Genomic DNA, 20,401 nt, shown 5'->3' with positions numbered 1-20,401 from the left:
CCTTGGAGGTACGAGGATGGGCACCACGAGCCTCAGCAGCTGTGGAGAATGTCGTTATTGTAATTGGGGGAGGATTAAAGGGTTGAGCTAATAACAGATTTTAACGAAGCATTTGGAGGTCGTGGTCGGTGGGGATTGCTCCCTGGTTTAACCCCTTCTGATTTTGTTGACCCTGTTGGCTCTTGGGCTAAATGTGGGGTTTGGGAGTGGGGGAGGGAGCGGCACGGCCCCCGGGCAGCAGGGGGGGTGATGGTTTTGGGCAGGACACGGGGTGATGCACCCGCTGCTGCCCGTGCGCTGCCCGCGCCGCAGGGACAGGCAGGGCTGCGGCACGGAGGCAGCGGAGCGTGCAGGGAGAGAGACCAGTCTTCACCACACCTCTCGTTGGGTCGTGTTTTCTTGTCTCTGATTGTAAACAGATTTGACTAAAGAGGTAAATTAGAAGTTAATTAGAGAGAACATGATTGATGAGGCTCTCTGGTGACGGGGAGGTAGGAAACCTGCACTCTCAGAGACAGGAGAGGCGAGGGTGTTGTGCGGCAGGAGCGTTGTCCTGTGCCCCCGCCTGCCCAGCGCTTCCCCCTCCCTCGGCAGCGGGACCCCGGGACCCGGCGCTGGGGCTCTGCTCCCCCGGGGGAGCCCCGGGCTGAGGGCGGCTGCTCCGGGGTAGGGGGTTGGGGGGGGATATGAGCCCATCACCTGGGCGTCGGGGCTGGGCGGGGGCACTGATCCAGTTGGGTACCGGGGGCACGAGGCTGCCGAGCCCCAGCGCGGGGTTTGGAGAGCAGGAGAGCGGCCGGGGAGGTGCAGCTTTGCGGGGCCATCGGGCTCCTCTGTGCCCCGGGCGGGCGCTCGCCCCACGGGGGTTTGCCCAGGCCGGGTCTTCTCCAGGCCAGGCCCAGCGCGGGCTCTGCTGGGCCGAGTCCTGGGGAGGGCAGTGCGGGGAGGAGGGGGCCGGGGGTGGTTACACCGGCGCGGCGGCGGGTGCTGGCACGCCGCAGGAGACGGGCACCGGCCTCGCCGCGTGTCGGGACCCGTCGCCAGCTCCGCGCCCGGCTGAGCCCCTCGGAACGGGGAGAGCAAATCCCGACCGAGGAATATTGCTTGGCGTCCCGGTGGAGACACCCAGGCTGCACTGAACACAACGAGACGCTGTCAGAACTGGGAAACAAACCTTCAGCAGCACAAATAAGTCACTTAAACTATTGATTATTTTTTTTAATAGTTTTTTTCTTTTCAGACCTGGGTTTCAGCGAAGGCTTTTTTCATGTGGCAGGAAATAATCTGCAGAGGGAAGGGGCGGTTGCTTTGCGGTTTTGGGGGGGGTTTGCTGTGGGTTTTTTTTTTTTTTACATTTGATTTTTTGGTCCTTAAAAGTGGTTTGGAAAGAAAGAACTGTTGCTGAAATGATTGACACCTCTGACAGCGCTTCCCTCCATCAGGAACCTGATGGTGGGTTCTGCAGAGGAGGAAGGAGTTAATGGTCTGGAAATAGGCATGAATTGTTCTCTGAAGAAATAATTCTTTTCAAGTCATTTTCTTCTGAATTTTATGCTGTGGCTAACCTTCCCCGCGCGGGGGCTGCTCTGGGCAGGGACCCGTGACTCCCAAAGCCCCTGTTCCCACTGCCGGGACCCCCGGGGTCCCCCTGGGTTGGGGGGTCGGGGGCGCGGGGCTGTGCCCGTCCCCGAGCCGGGCGGGGGACGGAGCCGCTGCCTGTCTGTGCCCCAGGACCCCCGGGCGCGGGGCCGGTGCCCTCCCGGCCGGGTCGTGCCTCTGGGAAGGGCCGAGCCGGCAGCAGCGTGAGGAGCCGGGGGTGGTGCTGGAGTGACTGGGGCAGGGTTCCCTCTCCCGGGCTTGTCTCCCTGCTTCATTTATTATTTTTCAAATAATTTTTTGTTTTAACGGCGTGGCTGGGTTGTGTTCGCTCACCCGAGCTCCCGCCCTGGCTGCTCCTCTACGTCGGGGGTTTTCAGATGGGCGCTGTCTTCGCGGCTTATTGCGCCCGGGATGATTTGTGGAGGAGCAGGTTGTAATGTTGGATGTCGGCAGCGTTGTTTTCCTGCAGCGCACGCAGACCTTTGCAAATAATCTAATAATGCAGGAATGTCAAACTTCAGCTGTGGAAGGAAATCCTTTTATACAGGGATTGTCAAGTCTCTAAACAAGTATCAGAAATGAGCTCGGTATCAATGTGGAGGGTGTTTATTCCGCCCGTCAGAGAGATGAACAACCCAATCCACCCTCCCAGGCAGCCGCGGCTTCGAGCGTTGGCTCATGGGCCCCAGGAGAGCTCCGGGCCCGGCCCCGCAGCTCGTGGGGATGCGGGACCGGCCACCCTGGGGCCGAGAGCGGCCGCAGGCACCAGGGACCCGGGAGCAAACCTGTGCTGTGCCGCAGAGCTGGGGGTGCTGAGCCTCGGGGTGCCCCCGGCAAACCCTTGGAAAGGGGAATTTCAAAATAACGGATGAGGCGACCCTCAGCGCTTCAGTGGCGGCGGGTTTTGGGTTTGGTTCTCTTCCTTGGGTGCCTTGAGCAGAAGGAGCTGTTGCTGGGCAGCTCTGCCAGCCAGAGAAAACTCGGGGTGTTGGTTGCGTCGGGGCGCAGGCGAGCGGCGCTCGGGTGCCAGCCGGAGGACTGACCCCTCTCGGTTTGGTTCTGGTGTCCTTGGGCGGTGCCGGGCCGGGGCCGTGTCCCCAGGGATGGTCCCTGTGCTCCGGCCGTGGCGAGCGGATCCTCTCGGCTGCCCCACAGGGTTTGGGTCCTCCTGGGGCCCCGGTCAGGGCAACCCCCAGGAGGTGCCACTGCTGTGGCCGGGCCCCCCCGACCCTTCCGACCTCTCATCCAGCTCTTCGGAGCTTCACTGTGACCTCCAGCTCCGCGGGCTCGTCTCTGCCGCCCGGCAGATCGGCATCCAGGGACAACCACGCACATGCCGAGCTCCGATCGCGGTGGCCACGGTGCCACCGGGGTCTCTGTGGTGTCACCGCCTGGAAACAGCCGCTGGATTCCCCCATCTTGCAGCTGCTCACCCTGAGCAGAACCAACGGCACACACAAAATTAAATGGTAGGTGGAAAACCTGGTGCTAACGGAGATAAGGAACGTTTCATCCTTGAGAGCGAGTCCCCGGGCACGTGCGGCTGGAACAGGAGCCCTGTGAGGGGGGAGCAGCCAGTCCAGGAGCAGATCGGGGACCTCGCTGCCAGCGGGCGCCGGCGTCTCTGCGATCCGGGAGCCGCTGGCTCGGCTCTCGCTCGTGTCTGCGAGCGACCTTCCCTCTCTCCCCGTCAGACACACGGGGGTTCATCGGGGCTGCGCGGCTGCAGCAGCCGACAGCATCTGCTCTGGGCCTTTTCGCCGATGAATTAAAATCGAGGAGGAAAATGAAACCATCCCCGTGCGCACGAGACGCGCGGACGCCTGGCGCTTCCCTGTCTGCTGGGCCCGTGCACAGACGCGCTGTCCGTTTGTCATCCTGCTGCGGTGGCAGAAAATCAGCTGGAAATGGGGCTTAATTCAGGCTCTGCATCTGGAGGTGTTCCCAGCTCCGAGAGGAATTTATGCTCTCTGCTTCCTCGGGGCGTGACTTAAATACCTCGGCTGATCCTGGCGGGTTTCAGCCGTTGAGGTGAAGTTGTGCAGCCCCAGCACCCCCGTCCCAGCCGGCTGGGGGGGGGTGTTACCCCTCATGTCGGGGTGCGGGAGCTGGGGGTCCTGCCTGTGGCCAGGACGCGCGGTCCCCGCTGGGCGATGTCCCCCCCTCCCACCCCGGCTGCACCCGGGTCTGAGGGTGCTTCATGAAGTGGGGGTGTCGGGTCTGAGGGGGCACCGTCTGCAGGTGCCGTTCCGGCGTGGGCTCACGCAGGGCCCCTCGCTGGCGGGGGGCAGAGGAGGGACCCCGGGGCTCGCAGCAGCCGCGGGACGGGGCTGCCCCCACCACGGGCTCGCTCGAGCTTGGCCTTTGCGGCTTTTTCCTGGGGCGCTGGACCCTGTGCCTGAACCCCGTGTTTGGGTCCGTGGGTGTTTTTCCTCCACGCGTGGCTCTGGGCGGTCTGAGGCGTTTGCTGTGCTCGGGATCCAGCCCAGCGCTGCTCCCCCGAGGGAGGGTATTTGCTCAGCAGCTCCCGGCCAGGGGGGCCGCGCTCCCCATCCCAGGGGGGCGGCTGGAGCCCGGCGCTGGCCCTGGGGAAGGGTCTCTCTGCTCCGAGCACGGAGCCGGTCCCCGGGACCCCGCCGTGACGGTTGGCACCGGGGCCGTTTCCCTCTGAGCGCAGCGGGTGGTGACTCCTCCAGCGCCCTCCCCCCGTGCCACCAGCTCCCGGGAGATTTCCCTGGGGACGGCTGAGCCCTTCGCCGTCCCGAAGCGGGACCCTCTGAGCCCACCCAGCTCACCCCTGAGCTCCCTCCTCCCCCCGGCGTTTAGCCCTGGAGGGGTCGTGAACTTGGGCAGAGGCCGATGCTCTCGGCTCTGCTCTGGGCTTTATTCTGAGATGCAGAAAACGCTGCAGCAGGTAGAACTTTTTTTAAGATTGTTGATCTGTAACGCAGGTGCGAGGCAGCACAGCTCCTGCCCTCGCACACAGGGCTCTCCCGGCCTTGCAGGGCGGTGATGGAAAAAATACTCCTGCTCTTTCTTGCTGGAGGAACCCTGCTGAGGGCAGGGCGAAGAAATACAGTTTGTATTTTCAAGTCCAATTTAAAGAATCTCTTTGTAGCAAGCATCTGTCATCTCATGGCAGAAAACACCTGAAATAATCTGATTTTTACTGTTTATCTAGAGAGCAAATATCCCTCAGATTGCTGCGCAGAGCACAGATCGTATCGCGTGAGTGAAGTCTGCGTCTGCCGGCCCTCCAGCACCCGAGCTCGTGTTCAGGGGGCGATAACGCTGCCCTCGGGCTCCTCTTCCATCTCCGGCTTTTCGGAGCGGGTGTATAAACCGCAGAGGCCGGGGTGCCGTGGCTCCGCTCGGCTGCTAGGCCAGGCCTGGGGAAAGGCTGGCGCTGGGGGCTTTGGCCTCCGGCTTTGTGCAGGATCGTACCCGTTGGTGGCCCTTTGGGGCAGGAGCAGGTTGCCCGGTGGCCACCGGCAGCCGGAGCAGCTCCTGCCCCGAAGGGGGGTCGGTTCCAGGAGCTCCCCCCTAGCTCGGCTGCCACCGGCCCCACTCCGGCCAGGCCCAGAGCCCGAGTCTGAGCCCAGGCTGAGCTCTGAGCCCGGCTTTGAGCCCACACCAACCCCCGGGCCCCGAGCCTGGCTTTGAGCCGACCCCAGCTCCAGGTTTGGCATTTTGAGACGAATCCTGTGCGGTCGGAGGCAGCGATCCCCGGTATCCCGGGGGGTTGTGTCTTTACTCTTCCTGTACAGCGTTAAAAAAAAGCATCGACCCCCCCCGCCCCAACACACCCCGGGCCTTGTCGGCACCGGGGGGAGCCCTGGGGGGAGCCCTGGGGGGAGCCGGGGAAGGGGCCGCGGGTGCAGGAGCCCCGTTGCTGCGCCCCGGCTGCCCGATCGCTTTATTTCTCGGTAAATTATTGATTTTCCCCGCGGGAGGGGCGAGGGGCCGCCACCGGCCGAGCTGCCCGGGGCGTGAAACCGGGGCGGGGGGGCACGGCACCCCCGGCAGCGCTTCCCTCAGGCGCCCGAGCCGGGCTGTCCGGGCTGTGCTGGGCTGTCCCGGGCTGTACTGGTCCGTACTGGGCTGCGCTGGTCTGTGCTGGGCCGCGCCGGGCGGAGCCGCGGGCGCTGTCCCGGGTGCTGGAGCCGCCCCGGCCGGTACCGGGGGGGGCAGCCCGGACGCCCCCTCCCCGCGCGGGCCCCGCGGCTGCGGGCGGTGCCGGGGTGCGGGGGGGTGCGGGGGGGTGGGGGGGTCTCTCGTGGGCGCGGCGGCCCCGGCCCCGCCCCTCGCAGTTTAAGAATGAACCGTGGGAAAAAACTTTGGGGGTGTGCGCGGGGCCGGGATCCCTCCGCCGGGCGGGGGGAGGCTCCGGGCGAGCCGCGGCACCGCCTCGGCGCCCTCCGCGCGAGGGAAGAGCTCCGCAGCGCGGCGGCGCCGGGACCGCGGCGCAGCCCCGGGGACAGGGCTCGGCCCGGCGGCGCCGCCGCCCCCGGGACGGACGCGCCCGCGGCAAAATGGGCGCCCTGGGCCTGGCCCTGGGGATTTTCCACTACCTGGGGCTCTACCTGCAGCTCGGCGCCGCCTCCCGGCACCCCCCGTGGGACGCCCCGGCGGCGGGCAGCGGTGAGCGCGGGCGGCGGGGCGGGGGGGGGAACCGGCCGCGCTCGGAGCGCTCCCGGGGCTCGGACCCCCGCGGTGCCGGTGCACGGCGCTGCCGGTCCCCGGCGGGTCGGGGCGGTCTCTCCGCGGGCGGCGGGACGGGTCGCCGGGAGGGGGGGAGGGGGGGTGGTCCCGGAACCCGCTGGGCTCCGCCGCTGCGGGCAGCACCGCGACGCGCTCGGTGGCGGCGGCGGCGGCTGCCGGGAGCGGGGGGGCGGCCCGGCCGAACGGGGGCTGGGCTCCGCCGCTCCCGTCGCTGCGGCCCCGGGGGGCGGCCTCTGCCTCCGCCGCCGGGCTGCCGAGCGCGGGGGGGGGGGGGGGGGCGGCTCTGCACGGTGCGTCCCCGGGCAAGCGGGCACCCCCGTGCCCACCGCCGCGCACCGCGAGCACGCCTGCACCCCCCTGCACATCACTAGATAAGCGCGCGCCCCCCCGCACCCCCCGGTAAGCGTGCACCCCCCCGCACCCCCCGCGCCGCTGGCAGCGGGAGCGAGTCCCCCCACGGGCGCAGCCAGGGTCCCCCCCCGGCCCCGTGAGGGGCTTCGGCGGCTCCGCGGGGCTGGGGGGGCCCGGCGGGGGCTGGGGCAGGGGAACCCCCTTCCGCGACCCCCCGGGAAACAGTCCGGCCTGGCGCGGGGGGGCAGTTCCCGGTGACGGGAGACAGACCCCCGCCCCTCGGAGGGGGGCGCCGAGACCCGCCCGGCTCTTTGCGGGGTCACCCGGGTGGGTTTAAGTCCCGGCCCCAGGAGTGGCCGCGGGGTGGGGGCTGGGACCCCCGCACGGCCTCGGAGCTGCTCTCTGCCCCGAGGAGCCTCCGGGCACGGGGCGGGGGGGCCCTGGGCCGGGGGGGCGCGCGGTGTCCCGCGGCGATGGGGTCCGTGGGCCGGGGGGTCCCCACCTGCGCGGGGAGGGGGTGACCCGCCTTCGCGCTGGGGGGGTGAAGGCGGGAGGGTCTCTGGGCCGCGGCGGCGGCGGGAGATGTGGGCGAGGAGCCTCCATTAGCCGCTGCTGCTCCCCTCGGAAATTTCAGCAATAGGCAAATAAATAGTGAAATGGTCGCTGTGAGGGAGCAGGGAGCGGAGGAGAAGAAATATTCTGGGAGGGCGAGCGCACTTCGGAGCCACATCACGGCTCGCTACTACGCGCAGTTCTGCAGCAACTCACTTAATCACAACAGAAACCTTTATTAACGGTACTGAAAAGCCGTGAGTAAGTGGGTCATGTATAATAAGCCATTTGCGTTCAGTAGGTGAATACCAATTTGATAAAAACTGTGTGTGCTGGAAACCCGTATAAATGACTCTTCAGCAGACGGGGGATGGATCCGTTCCTTCCGCCGTGGCTCAGCTTCCCCTGCGCACCGCGGGGCCGGGGCTGGGGGCCGGGGGGGCCGGGGGGGCCGGCAGGTGCTGCCCGACTCTGCGCGGCGCCATCTCCGCCCGGCGCCGGCGGCCTGGAGCATCCTCCGGCCCAGCCCGGGCGCCGCCGCCTTCAACTTCTCCACAGCGGGCGCACGGAGGGAAGGGAGCGGGGGCAGCGCGGGCTCGGCTGGCGGCGGGGGGGGCCGGGACCCCTCCCGGGCTGCGGGCGGCCCCCCCCGCGCTGCCAGCCCGCGGGCACGGGCGATGCGGCCCCGCTCGCATGGCAGCCGGGGCTGCTCGGGGAGGGAAAAAGTCTCCGTCAAAGAAAGTCCTTTCCCTGCCCCACAGCGAAGGCTCTGCCGGGAGCGAGGGTGGATGGAGCATGGAGCGAGGGTGGGCTCTCTCTGCCCTGGAGAGCGCCCGAGCCGCAGGATCCCTCCCCACAGCGCTGCCTCCCCCCTCCTCTCTCCTCTGCTCAGGCTGGTGCCTTCAATTATTCATCCCCCGGTTGCGGGCAGCCGGTGCCCGCTGCGCCGGTGCCATCCGGGCGCCGAGCTCCGGCCGCCTTCCAGCCCGCGGCCGCCGGAGCAGGGCAGGGCGAGCCGTGAGGAGGAGGAGGAGGAGACGCCTGGCTCCTTCCTCGCCTCCTGGGCGAGCGTCGGTGTCTGAGCGCCGGTGAAGCGGCTGCTGAGGGCTGAAGGCTGGAGGGAGCGGTGCCCCGGCTCCCCAGGGCGCTGCCCTTCTCCGTTCTCGCACACCCCGGTGATTATTCTATCAATTACTTTCATAAACACTTTGCATTCTGCCGGATTTTTTTCGTGCTTCCTGATGGGAATTCTCCACCCGATGTGTTTTTCCTGCTGCTGTTCGTGCAGTCATTCAACGCAATTACTTCTGACACCTCTCCTCATCAAATGTCTGTGCTTTCTTTTCCCTTGAAGAAGCTGACAGATGATGGGCCAGACACTGGGAATTATTACGTTAGGACAGTGACAGCTAATTTTAATCATAACGTTCCCCGTGAGCGAAGCAGCAAATCAAACAAACAGCCGGTGCGGCTGCGCGCGGTCCGGGAGCCGTGGGCAGCACAGCGGTGCCGGGGCGGGGAGCGGGGACCCGGGCGGGGGCTCCCCCCCTTCGCAGCTCCTCGGGATGTTGGTTCCCCGCGCAAGAAGGACCCGTGTGCCTCGGGACCGACACCCCTTCCCCGGCCCTCCGGGCTCCTCGCCCTGGTGGCCGTGTCCCCCGGCCGCGGGTCCATCCATCGCGGGGCCGAGCCCGGTGGCCCCGGGAGGGCAGAGCGGGGCCGGAGGGGGCTGCGCCCGCGAGCACCGGGCGGCGGGGGCAGCTCGCCAGTGCCGGCGGCCCGTGGTTTGGGCGCTGGGCGTGAGACCCGGGGGGCTGATCCCCGGCGGAGCGGAGCCCCCGTCCGCCCCGTCCCGGTTCCTGCCCGCCGGGAACCGTCCCCTGGCAGAGACCAGCCCCCGGTGGCTGAGGGGCGGCTGCTCGGCGCTGCCGGGCCCCCCCGGGAGCTCTAACAGGCCGTTCTAGTTTTTTGCTACTTACGCAATGGAATAACCGCTCTTCCTCGTCCCCTCGGGAGGGAGCTGTCTGGGAGCCAGCAGAGCAGCCAGCCCCCTTGCCGGGGGAAAGCTCCCCGCAGCCAGGGCCGGGCTGGGGAGGACGCTGCCCGCTGGCATCTCCTCTGCCGCGGCGGCAAAACCCGGGCAGGGGGAGGCTGCTGGGGGGCCGGAGCTGGGAACGCCCGGCCCTAACGGTTCGCTGTCGGCAACACCCGCGGGTTTCAAGGTTAATTCCAGCTCCCTGGCAGGGTCAACTCTGGTCACCGAATTAGCTGGATTTTTTTGGTTTTTTTGCAAATTTGAGCTAATTCTGCTGCTAATGTGGCAGTGAATAGGGGCAGAGAGCGGGCACTCCCATCCCCAGCGTGCTGGCGGAGCCCTCCCGGCCCGGCCGGCAGTCGCGGGGCTCCAGCCGTGGAAGGGGAAATGTTGGGATGGCGGGAGGAGACCAGCGGTGCTGGGGCCCGCTGCTGCCCGGATCCTCACCGGGCCCTGCCCCAGGGGGCCGTGGATGGGTCCATCCCGGGCTCCAGCCCCGACCGCTCGCTGCCGGAGTCGGAGCTGCCCACCCCGCTCTCGCCAGAGCCACCGTGTTTCCGTCCTGGTCCGTGGCCGCGATGTGCCTGTGGTGACCCAGGGTCAGCAGCCCCGCTCGCCGCCTTGTCCGGAGCAGATTCATTCACAGTTCATGGGCAGATGGGAGCAGGGGGGAGGTTTGAGCCCAACCTGCAGAGCATTCGCCAACAACCCCCGTGTCCCCGCTGCGGTGACGGCAGCACCGACCGGCCGGTGCCCTTGGCAGATCTGGGTGCCGGTGGGGACCAGCTCGCCGGGACGTGGCCGGGGGGGGGCGAGTGGTTGGCAGGACACGGCTGCTGGCACGGTGTGGGGCCGGGGACTCGCCGTTGGCCGGGGCTGGGTGCCCACGTCCAGAGTCGGTCCCTTCCCGCCGCATCTCGTGGCACGTTCGCGCTGCCGGAGTGTGGGGAGGGGGCTGCCGAGGGAGCGGCTGACGGGAGCGCGAGGCTGAGCCGACAATTAGTCCTCTGAGTGTCTTGACTCACCGAACCATAATAAACCGTGAATTATGACTGGGAGCTCTGTGAAGGGAGGAACAAGCCACACTCGACCGCAGCCCACGGCGTAAGAGCAGCCGCCGGAGGGAGGGATGAGGGGCGGCAGAGGCTGCTCCGGCAGCACCGTCCTGCGCCCCCTGCCCGGGGGCTTCCAGCCTCCCCCAGCACCCATCCCTGCCCGGCGCAGGACGGAGCCAGCCCTGGCCACCGCTGCCCCCCCGGCACGTGCCATCCCCCGGGCCCGGCTGCGGCTCTGGCGAGGGGCTCCCGCTCGGTCCGGCGGAGAAAAGAGGGTCTGAGCGAGCAGGGCTGAGGTGGTTCCGCGGGGTCAGGAGCGAGCGCTGACGAGGGGCCGAAGGGGCGTTTGCAAATGTCTGATGCATGCCTGCCGCCCTCCAGTACCTGGGGACACGGACGGTAACCGGCGCGCAGGCCTGCGTCGCCGTTGAAGCCGCGGCCGTCCCGGTAGCCGGCGGTTGGTGCCGTGGGGGGGCAGGAGAGGCAGCCGGTTCCCTGCAGGGCTCCGGCAGAGCTGGGGGCGGCGGGCAGGGTCCTGCCCAGGCTCCCGGGGGCTTGTGGCCTCGTGTGCTGGGGGGGGGACAGGGCAGGGGGACAGGCAGGGGTCTGGCACCTCATTTCCAGGTTCTCTGGGTGATGCACGACCTGGCCTTGCCCCTGGCATGGGGGGGCCACCTCTCCCTCGCTGCCCGCGCGCTGCCTGCAGCCCTCCTGCCTGTGCTGGGGCCGTGAGATGAATCCCGCCGGCTGCGGGGGGAGCGCGGCAGCCGGTATATCTCCGGTTTATGAGAGCACCAAGCTGTCCCAGCAGGCGTTTTCAATTCCGTTTATCTGTGTTTCCCCATTGAGTTCATTTTATTTCCCCTGATTTTTGTTTCCTGGAAGATTTATTGATCCTGATTTCCTCAGTTTATGACAGGTAGCAGGCCATAAAGCATGCGGAGCAGCCAGCCCGTCGCCAGCCCCCTCCCTCCCGCTGTGAGGACGTGGCACCAGTGCCAGCGGCGGGGAGAAGGATGGTGCTGGGCGGGTGGGGGCCGGGTGCTGGGCGGCTCTGGCACCTCCGGCAGTGCCGGTGGGAGCCAAGGCCGGGAGAGACGGGGAGCCGAGGCCTGGGAGGCGGCAGGCTGGGGGTCGGGGGGGCTCTGCGGACACGTGCTGCCCTCCCGCCCCGCCACGCTGCCATGGCCCCGTCTGACGGGCCCCAAACCACCGTCGCCCCCCGGGGCCGCAGCCCCGCTCAGAGCGATTCCCCGCGGTGGCTCTGCCCGCGGCTGCGGGTCCAACGCTCGGGCCCCGCGCGGCTGCCGCTCGGGGTGGGGGGTCGGTCCGGCCGCCGCCCCGGTGCCCTGTCACGGACGGTGCCCGGCGGCCGTGGTCGTGCCAGGGCTGAGCCGGGGCCGAGCCGGCTGCGGGGCCACGTGCCAGCTGGGCGGCTCTTGGGGTGCCCTGCGAGAGCCCAGTGCAGCCCTCGAGCTCGGCAGCTCCGCAGACGCCTGCGCTGCCCCGTGCCCCCGGCGGGGCCGCACCCACGGCCCCCCAGTACCGACACCGCGAGGCAGAAGAGGGGACGAATGGCCGGGATGTGCAGGGAGGGACTGGCCTCACCTTCCCTCCTGCTCTCAGACCTTACTGTCCGTCTGTCCGTCCCTCTTCCACGGGCTCTCTGTGAGGAGCTTCCAGCTTCTCCAGCCGCTGCGCCGGGGCGTGGGGAGGGGCCGGGGCCCTGGGGACAGCGGGGGGGTCTGTGCTGCCCAGGGATGCTGTGGGGTGGGGGGTCCTGGGGTGGGGGCTGCCCTCAGCGGGACCTGCCCTCCTTTGGCTTCGAGGCGGCCGAGCCCTGGGGTTAATTAATAATACACTTCCCAATTAAAATCTGAAAGAAAGAAGGCGCTTGATTCAATCAAGCCTTTTCTCCGTCGTCTGCCAAATTCCCGTCTGCGGGAGCGGATTTTAATTGTGTTCAGAGTAATTTGGACACGGCTGGAGCCCTCGGGCCCTCACCCCCGCCTCTGCTCCACACGGGTCCGGGGGGGTGGCGCAGGCCCTGCCGGGACCCTCTGGCTTCGGCCGCCGGGAATCCTGCGGAGCAAAGCCCGGTCCCGGGACCGGCCGGGCAGAACGGCCCCGGCACTGCCGGACGCTCCCGCAGCCCTCGGCCGCCGCCGCCGTCCCCCCGCCCGCGGTTCCCGCTGCTCTCGGGCCTGGAGCCGGGGTCCCGGGCGACGGGGGGTGCGGGAGCCGTGCGGGGAGCCCCACCAGGAGACCCCGGCTTGTTAAACCCTTGTGCTGCGCATTTCCCTCAGCTCCCCCGCTAAGATGGATTAAAGGAAAGTGATAAGTGTATGGGATTTCCTGGCGTCCAGAGGGACGGGGAGATATTAGAGGTATTAACTATTCCGTCTGGGCTGATAATAATTCGTTTTCAGCGGGGATCAGGGCTTGGCGAGGAGTCCCGGGGAGCTGCGTGCCGCTCCCGACGGGGTGCGTGTCCCGGGGGGCTCCGGTGGCACCGCAGGGACCTGCCCGTGGCTGTGAGCCAGCGGCATGAGGTGGCCACTGAGGCTGGGAGGGCACAGGCCACCCAGCGCAGGTACAGTGGGACCTCTGTGACCTGCCTGGGCTGGGTTGGGACGGGCAGGGACGGGCAGGGACAGGCAGGGATGGCTGACCCCACGCTGGAGCAGATTCCAGCTGGACGAGGTGTGAGCCACCAGCCCTGAAGTGACGCCACTTGACTGCTGGGCACAGGGCAGGTGGCCCCCACGGCCCCTGTCCGCGGCCACTGCCCGCGGCCCCTGCCTGCCTCTGTAGCCGAGACGGTGGCCAGGGGAGGGGGGAGCCTGGCAGCCCCGGGCCCGGCCGTGCCGGCACTGGGGGCTCAGCCCCCGTCCCCGTGCCGGGGAAAAGCCGCCGCAGATTGTGACAGTAACATTTGCTGGTGACCTGCACGCCGGGACCATCTTTACAGAGGAACAATAATCTCTCCAGAGGAGATGAAAAGAATTCTAATTACATCTCCGAACAATATTTGTTTTGAGCGAGGAAAGCAAACCATATGGCATGTGGGAGACTGTTTGGGGGCCGCATTAAACAAGGATTTGTTTTTCATTTATGCTCTGATCTAAGCGGAGAGGCGATCATGCTTTATTTATTTATTACACCTCGGAGGCCTGCGGGGTCCTGCGCTCACTTGCAGGTCTCGGGGGGTGGCGTGGGAGCGGGGGGGCCCTGAGGCTCCTGCTCCCCCCCCGTTCCTTCCTGCTGCTCTTTGCAAAGTTGGGAGGGGCGGGTGGCTCTGCTGGGGCTGGGGAGGGGGCGCTGGAGTGGGCAAGGGGCGGCTGGGGAGCGGGTCCGTGTGCGCAGCAGGGACCTGTCCCCTCCCTGAGGGGTCTGCGTCTGTGGCCGGGGAAGGATCCAGGCCCGGGGGTGACCCCGCTGGCATGGCCGGTGGCATCGTCCCTCGCCGGGGCGGTGGCGTGTCCCCGCAGGCGCCCGCAGCCCTCGCCCTGTCGCCTGCAGCGCTCTTCACCGAGACCCCCCACGACATGACAGCCCGGGCGGGCGAGGACGTGGAGATGGCGTGTTCCTTCCGCGGCAGCGGCTCCCCCTCCTACTCCCTTGAGATACAGTGGTGGTACGTCCGCAACCACAAGGACTGGACGGACAAACAGACGTGGGCTTCCAACCAGGTAATGCCCCTCGCCCTCCGGCTACGAGAGGCCGAGCCCTTCCCCGCGCTCGCCCAGGGGCTTCGCTTGCGGCTGTTGGGGCGCAGGGGGGGCCCCGTCCCGCAGCAGCGTCCCCAGCCCTCCCCGACCGCCCTCCGCTGGGCAGGGAGGAGCCCGGGGGCCGCAGGACCACGCGTGGGGGGCATCGGCTGCACCGAGGATGCTCCGGGGCACCGGGCCGGCGAGGCTGGGCTGCCCTGGCCACCCTTGCCAGTTAGCCCAGGGGCCACGTGCCCCATCCCCTGGGACTGACCCCGGGCAGAGGCTTTGTCTTTGTGCTTGTGCCTTCTCCCATCTCGTCCCCTTGGTCCGTCCCCGCATCCTCCACCCCCCAGCCCTCCCCTGTTTTCCCCATTTCCGCGTGTATCGGTCTCGGCAAACAGCTGTCTCTTTATTTCTCTTTCTGTTCACAGAGAGATAAGGGCCAAATAATGGGAAGGCAGCTTTAGGTATTTTAATGAGCCTTTATTATTGTGTCTTTGGCAGAGCTGCTGCTGGTATTACCATAAATTGAGAGAAGCATCGGGGAAGTGCTGCCGCTCAGGAGCACTGCTGGGGGGCCGAGGGGGCTGCGGGCCGCAGGCTGGGGGTGCCCGGGGAGGGGAGGGGGCTGCGTGGCGGGGAGGGGAGCCGGGACACTGGGGCCCCGGGGCTGCCGGGGGGGGGCCCAGGCTGCTGCCCAGCTCGCTGACAGGCTCAGGAGTGTTTGTGGTCAGAGGCCAGGGGTCACCGCCGCAGCGAGGGGGGCTCCAGCCCCGGCTCACGGGGAGCACCCGCTGATGGAGCTGGGTGCCCGGGTTTGCTGCGGACGAGCAGCCCCTTTCTCCCTTCTCCCTCCTCCTCCTCGCGCGGGGCAGCCATCCCGGGGTAGGCAGGGGTCTGGTGGGCCCCTGCCTCCCCCCAGCCGAGCTGACAGTGTCTCTCCCCTCTCTGGTCTCCCCCCACCCTGCTCTCCCCAACAGCTGAAAGCGTCGCCGCAGGAGGAGCCTGGGAAGGACGCGACAAAAATCAGCGTGAGTTTGAGTAACGGTGCTGGGGGGGCTCCGGCCCGGGGCTCGGCTGGAGCGTTTCCCCGCGACGCCGGCGCTCAGCCCTGCGCAGAGCTGGGGAGGGGTGGGGGTCTCCGGGGGTCTGTGTCTGTGCGAGGCCGGGTGCCCCGGACGAGGGGTCCCGGGGGGCGGGGAGGGGGTGCTGGTCCCGCCGGAGCTGCCAGCGCGGGGGGGGCTGGGCTGGGTCTGCCCCAGCCCGGCGAGGGGCGGCTCTCCCACCCCCCCGGCACTGGGGGTCGCAGCCTGGACCACGAGCCCCGTCCGGCTCCTGTCGGCATCTGAGGGACACACTTATGCTAAGGGGAAAATAATCTAATTTACTCACCAGATCAGCATCCCAAAGCCGTTTAGGCTCACGTGAACAGAATGAGCAGACACTCATCACGCAAATAAAATAGATGCTCTCGGCCTCCCGCTGTCAGGCATGTGCCCCCCGCCCCGCCCCGGGGGACTCTGCCTTTGGGGGTGCCACGGAACGGAGCAATGTCGGAAGGCGCTTCCCCCCCCCAGCAGCCTCCTCTGGCTCTTCCCTTCTCCCTCGCTCGGGGAGCCCGGGGGGACGGGGCTCCACGCGCCCGCGGCTCCTCGGGGCCGGGTGCCCCCGTGCTCAGGATCAGTCCCTCTGCCCTGAGTCATTGCAAGGGGTAAAATGCCAAAACACTTCACAGTGGAGGGGCCCTGGGGATCAGGTGTGAGGATTCTCGGTAACGAATCCCCCTCGGGGACCACAGCCCCTCGGACCTGCTCACGCTGTGGCTCCCTGAGGTTTCAGCCCCATTTGTCACCGTTCTGGGGACGGCGCCGGGATGCGCCCACAATCCACACCCAGAGCCCAGCAGGGGCCTTTGGGACCCGTCCCTCCCGGGGGGGGGGACACACGAGGGACAGTTTGCAGGGCAGGGGAGCGCAGGGGGTCCCCCCAGCCCAGCCCAGCCCCGCTGTGCCCTTCGCTCCCACCCGTGAGGATGTCGGGGTCCCGGTGCCGGTCGGGGGCCGTGGGCAGTTTGTCGCCAGGGAGGCCAAATCCTGCGCTGGGCAGGGACGCGCAGCTGGGGCTGGTGCCGTCGGGGCTGGGGGGGGCAGGACCCGCAGCACAGCCACACGGAGCCCCGCCGGGGCGGCCCAGAGGCTGCGGGGGCTGCGGAGCCGTCCCAGGGCCAGCGCTCCCGTCTGCTCGGCCATTGCATTTTTCAGCATAATTAGGCAGTTAATTGCACACCGGAATGTAATCGATGCGTGTGCAGGTGTCACCGGGATTTATTTTGAAGTGCTCGGGGTGAGACTCTTCTGCCATCTCCTCCAGATCAAGCCGTCAGGGAGAGGCTTGAGATTTAAACCTTTTTTTTGTTGTTGTTATTTTAAATGTCCTTGATTATTGTTTACGGAATGGAGGAGATAAATGAACCCGGGCGAGACACCCCCACGAGCGGTTCTGATAAAATGTCTGTTACAGCCACGGAGGCAATTGAGTGAGAACGAACGGCGGCGGCGAGCAATGCCAGACGATGTAACTCCCAGGCAGCACCCGCCGCGTCGGGCACCCCGCGGCCATTCCTCACCCACCAAACAGAACCGGCGCCGGCGGTGCCGGGCCTGGAGCCGCCGGGTGTTGTGGGGCCGCGGGGAGGGAAACCGCCGCATGCGGGAGCAAACACGATGGCTCGGGGTTTGTTTTTCCCCCTTGAATTCTGTCGAGGCGGAGGTTAACGCCCCGGCGCGTCAGGGCTGAGCTGGGGCACTGCCCGTGCCGGGGTCTCTCCCCCCGTGAGGGGGAACGTTAGGACCGGTCGGTCCATGGTCTCTCCCGCTCGTAACCGAGCCGAGCCGCGGGCTGAGGCTCCGCGACCTGCTGGGCAGCGGCCCCACAGCCACCGGCAGCACCAGCAAATCAGGGTTTTCTTTTATTAGTTCTAAGTTTCCCAGCCATTTATTTTGGTAGGTGACTCCTTGCTCTGCCGACACAAAGGACTTTTTTTGAAGCTTCTTTCCCGTGTTGGTCTCGGCGCCCTGGCACGCTCACACCGGGGCCGGCAACTCACCTCCCGACACCCTGCAGCCCCCCCGCGCAGCCCCCGCCTGCCCCCTGCCCCGTCCCGGGGGCAGCTCGGAGCCTGCCCTGGGGGCACGGCCCAGCCGCTGGAGCAGCCCCCCCGGCCCCGGCGCTGCCCCATCAGAGCTCAGGGTGGCCCAGAGCCGCCCTCCGGGGTGGCCCCGGCAGCCCTCAGGGCACAGGGCGGCCAGACATGTGTTCGCGTGTGCTGGTATGTGCATGCGTGTGCATGTGTGTGCGGCACTGGCTGTCCCCGGGGGGGCCCTGGTCCCTGTGCTGCCGCCGCGTTTCGGGGCAGCCTCCTTTGCCGTTTGGGCCGGGAGTTTGTGTCTCTGGTTGCGCCTCCCAGCCCCGTTTCTAAACACCATAAAATCTTCAGCTAACAAATGCAGCGGCAAGTAGAAAAATGGCCTTTGCCATCCAGTGTGATTATAGGGAACAGAGCCAGGGGCCTCGGGGCGGGTTATAAATTTGATTTATTGACCCAGCCCAACAGCAGCCCTGGCTCTGGCTAGTGAGTAAGTCTTAAATTTCATTGGATGATAAATACTGAGAGCGAATCAATTTGGTAGAAAAGCTAATTAGCCGGCGTGGTTCCGCATCGATCCCCGAGCCCCGCGCAGCCAGGCATGCGCCAGGGACCCCGTCACCCCGAGGGCCAGGGCCGGAGTCCCCCCGTGCCCACAGCCCGGCTTCACCCGCCTTCGCCACATTCCCCCAGCACGCGGCTGGGGCGCGGTGCGGTGACACGCAACTGGGGCCGGCACTGCTGCGGGTGCCTGGGGCCGTGGGGGTCCCGGGGGCCGCCTGACCCCCTGTCTGCCCCGCTGCAGGTGGTGAAGGTGGTCGGCAGCAACATCTCCCACAAGCTGCGGCTGTCGCGGGTGAAGCCGGAGGACGAGGGGACGTACGAGTGCCGGGTGATCGACTCCAGCGACGGCAAGGCGCGGCACCACAAGGTGAAGGCGTACCTGCGGGTGGAGGCGGCGGGGGGCGCGGGGCACCCCCAGGACACCCAGCTGCGGGGCGCCCCGCTGCCGGACCCCGCCGCGCCGGGCTCGGCCCATGCGCACCACCACCACCACCACCACAAAGCCGGGAAGGAGCTGAAGAAGCGCTCGGCAGATGCCTCCTGCGTGCTGTAGGCGGGCAGTGCTGGGGGGACGCCGCAGCCCCCCACCGCCCCGGACTCAGCGGAGCCGTCAAGGGTCCCGCAGCCCCTGCCAGAGACTGGCCCCACCGCCCCGTCCTGCCCACCGACCCCACCACCTCCTCCTCCCGCCGGCCACCGCCAGCTCAGTTTCTGCCTCGGCCACGTGGCGAGGCGGTGCCGGGTCTCGGTGTGGGGGCAGGACCGTGACTGCGCCGGGGGGGGGCGTCGCTGGGATGGTGCTGGGGGCCGGGCCGTGCGCCCGCACACGGTGGTCCCCATCCCCGCAGCCCTGTGCGGGCAGGTGCCCCACTGCTTGCTCTGCGTGCCCGGCGGAGGACCCCCTGCCCGCAGGACCCTCCCTGCCCTCCCTCGTGCTTTGCAGAACCAACCGCCGGTTCCCGTAGGCCCAGTTTAGTTGCTCTGTTCCAGCCCCGCAGTGCGTATATAAGTTCCAGCGTCCATCTCACAGACCGTGTGTATCGCCTCTCCCTGCCCCTGCCTGCCCCGAAGCACCTCAAGGCCTGAGCTCAGCAGAGGGAGGACGGCACGGCACAGCACGCTCCCACACGCTCCGGCACGCTCCCACACGCTCCGGCACAGCCACGGTGCTGCGGGCTGTGCCGCGGCATCGCCCAGCCAGGCAGTTGCCCGCGGCTGCGTGTGCCGGGGCAGCCGTGCCCGCAGAGCCGCCCGCTTCCACCCGCTGCTCCTCCTGGCCCTCGCAGAGGAAGGGGGGGCTCGGCCACGCGCCCCGTCTGCCCTCGCTGCATCCCCCTGCCCGTGCCGGCGTGACTCCCAGCCCCCCGCTGCCAGCCGAACCCCCCTCCCTCCCTCCCGCGCCGCAGCACCGCACCGCCCTGGGCAGGGTCCCGCTCCCGGGCGTCACCGTGCAGACGGCAGAGCCCGACCCGGTGCCCCCGCGGGTGAACGCCGCTGCCGGGGACAGAGCCACGGGGAGGGAGAGGGGGGTCCCCAGTCTCCCCACCCGGGCGCTGCTCCCCCCCACCGCTCCCCCGCGCCGCCCAGCCTGCCACCGCCAGACCCGCTGCAGCTAATAAAGCTCTTTAAACGAAGCCTCTGCGGGTCTGGGGTCTCTGTCCCTGGCACGGCGAGGGGACGCGGCTTTGGCCTTGTCTTGGCTAGAAAGGGGCACAGCTGGGGCTGATGGGGATGGGATGGGGCTGGGCATCGTCACCTGCAGCTGCGGGCTCGGAGTGTTTAAAAGCTGCAGCCGGGAGCTGGGAGGCTCTGCCCTGCCTGGGCGCTGCCCCTGGGTGCAGGATGCGGCTGGGTCCAGGTGAGCCGTGGCCGCTCCGTGCCGTGGGCTGGGTGGGCTGCTGGGGTCTGGCCCCTCTCCCTGCTGTTGAGTGCCTGGACAAAGGCCTCATCTCCAGCCAGGTGGGGGTCTGGGTCTGCAGGGGTGGGGTGGGGGGTTAGCTCTGCCCCCCCCCACCCTGTGGGAGAGGAGCGCCCTGCATTGGCAGCGCCCAGCTTGGCCCCAGCTGCCAGGAGCCCCCCGGCTGCTTTGCAGTTTATTAATCCCGGGGGCTCTGTAGCGCTCACCTCTCACTTTGCTGATACGGAGCGATTTGTCATGTATTAGAGTAACAAAAGCAAAAGCCGCTGGCCCGGTGTCAGCCAGCAGCAGGGCAAAGGCACAGCGCGGCCAGTGACCGCGGGAGGCCGTGAGAGCCGTGTCCCCTTGGCCACCCGCCGGGGGTGTCACCTGCTGAGCGCGGTCTCGGGGCAGCAAACGGCCCAGGAGCCTGTGAGCACCCGGGGTACGTCGTCAGGAGAAAAATATTAAGCAGCGGCAGGGCAAGGGGGCTGCTGCTGGAAATTCTGCTCTGCCACAAGCGCCGGGAGCCGCCGCGCCGGAGGCCCCGGCAGAGCCGGGGGGGTTTGTGCACTTGGATGCTCCATGTCGGGAACCGTATCGCTGGGGGAGGAGAGGGAGCGGGAGGCATCGGCCACCTGCAGTGAAAAACAGTCCACAAAGGAGGAAAAGGAAGAGCCGGAGCCGCTCTGGGGAGGGTGAGAGGCTGCAAATCACCTCAAATGGAGAGTAAACAAATTGCCGTGTGCTGTAGTAATTTGCAAAACC

The 20,401-nt window shown here is 67.7% G+C and overlaps 1 protein-coding gene across 1 annotated transcript; it reads left to right on the top strand.

The window, feature by feature from the left end:
- The first annotated feature begins 6,021 nt into the window (after window positions 1–6,021).
- Window positions 6,022–19,361, top strand: VSTM2L (V-set and transmembrane domain containing 2 like). The gene is made up of 4 exons (XM_074920494.1): window positions 6,022–6,240; window positions 13,837–14,006; window positions 15,008–15,058; window positions 17,978–19,361. The coding sequence occupies exons 1-4, from the start codon at window positions 6,132–6,134 to the stop codon at window positions 18,287–18,289; spliced, it is 642 nt and encodes a 213-aa protein (XP_074776595.1). The 5' UTR covers window positions 6,022–6,131; the 3' UTR covers window positions 18,290–19,361.
- The last annotated feature ends 1,040 nt before the right edge of the window (window positions 19,362–20,401 follow it).

The sequence above is a fragment of the Athene noctua genome, chromosome 16, assembly GCF_965140245.1.
Source record: "Athene noctua chromosome 16, bAthNoc1.hap1.1, whole genome shotgun sequence".
Taxonomy (NCBI): Eukaryota; Metazoa; Chordata; class Aves; order Strigiformes; family Strigidae; genus Athene; species Athene noctua.
The sequence above is the reverse complement of the archived record's forward strand: the minus strand, read 5'-3'. Positions and strand labels throughout refer to the sequence as shown.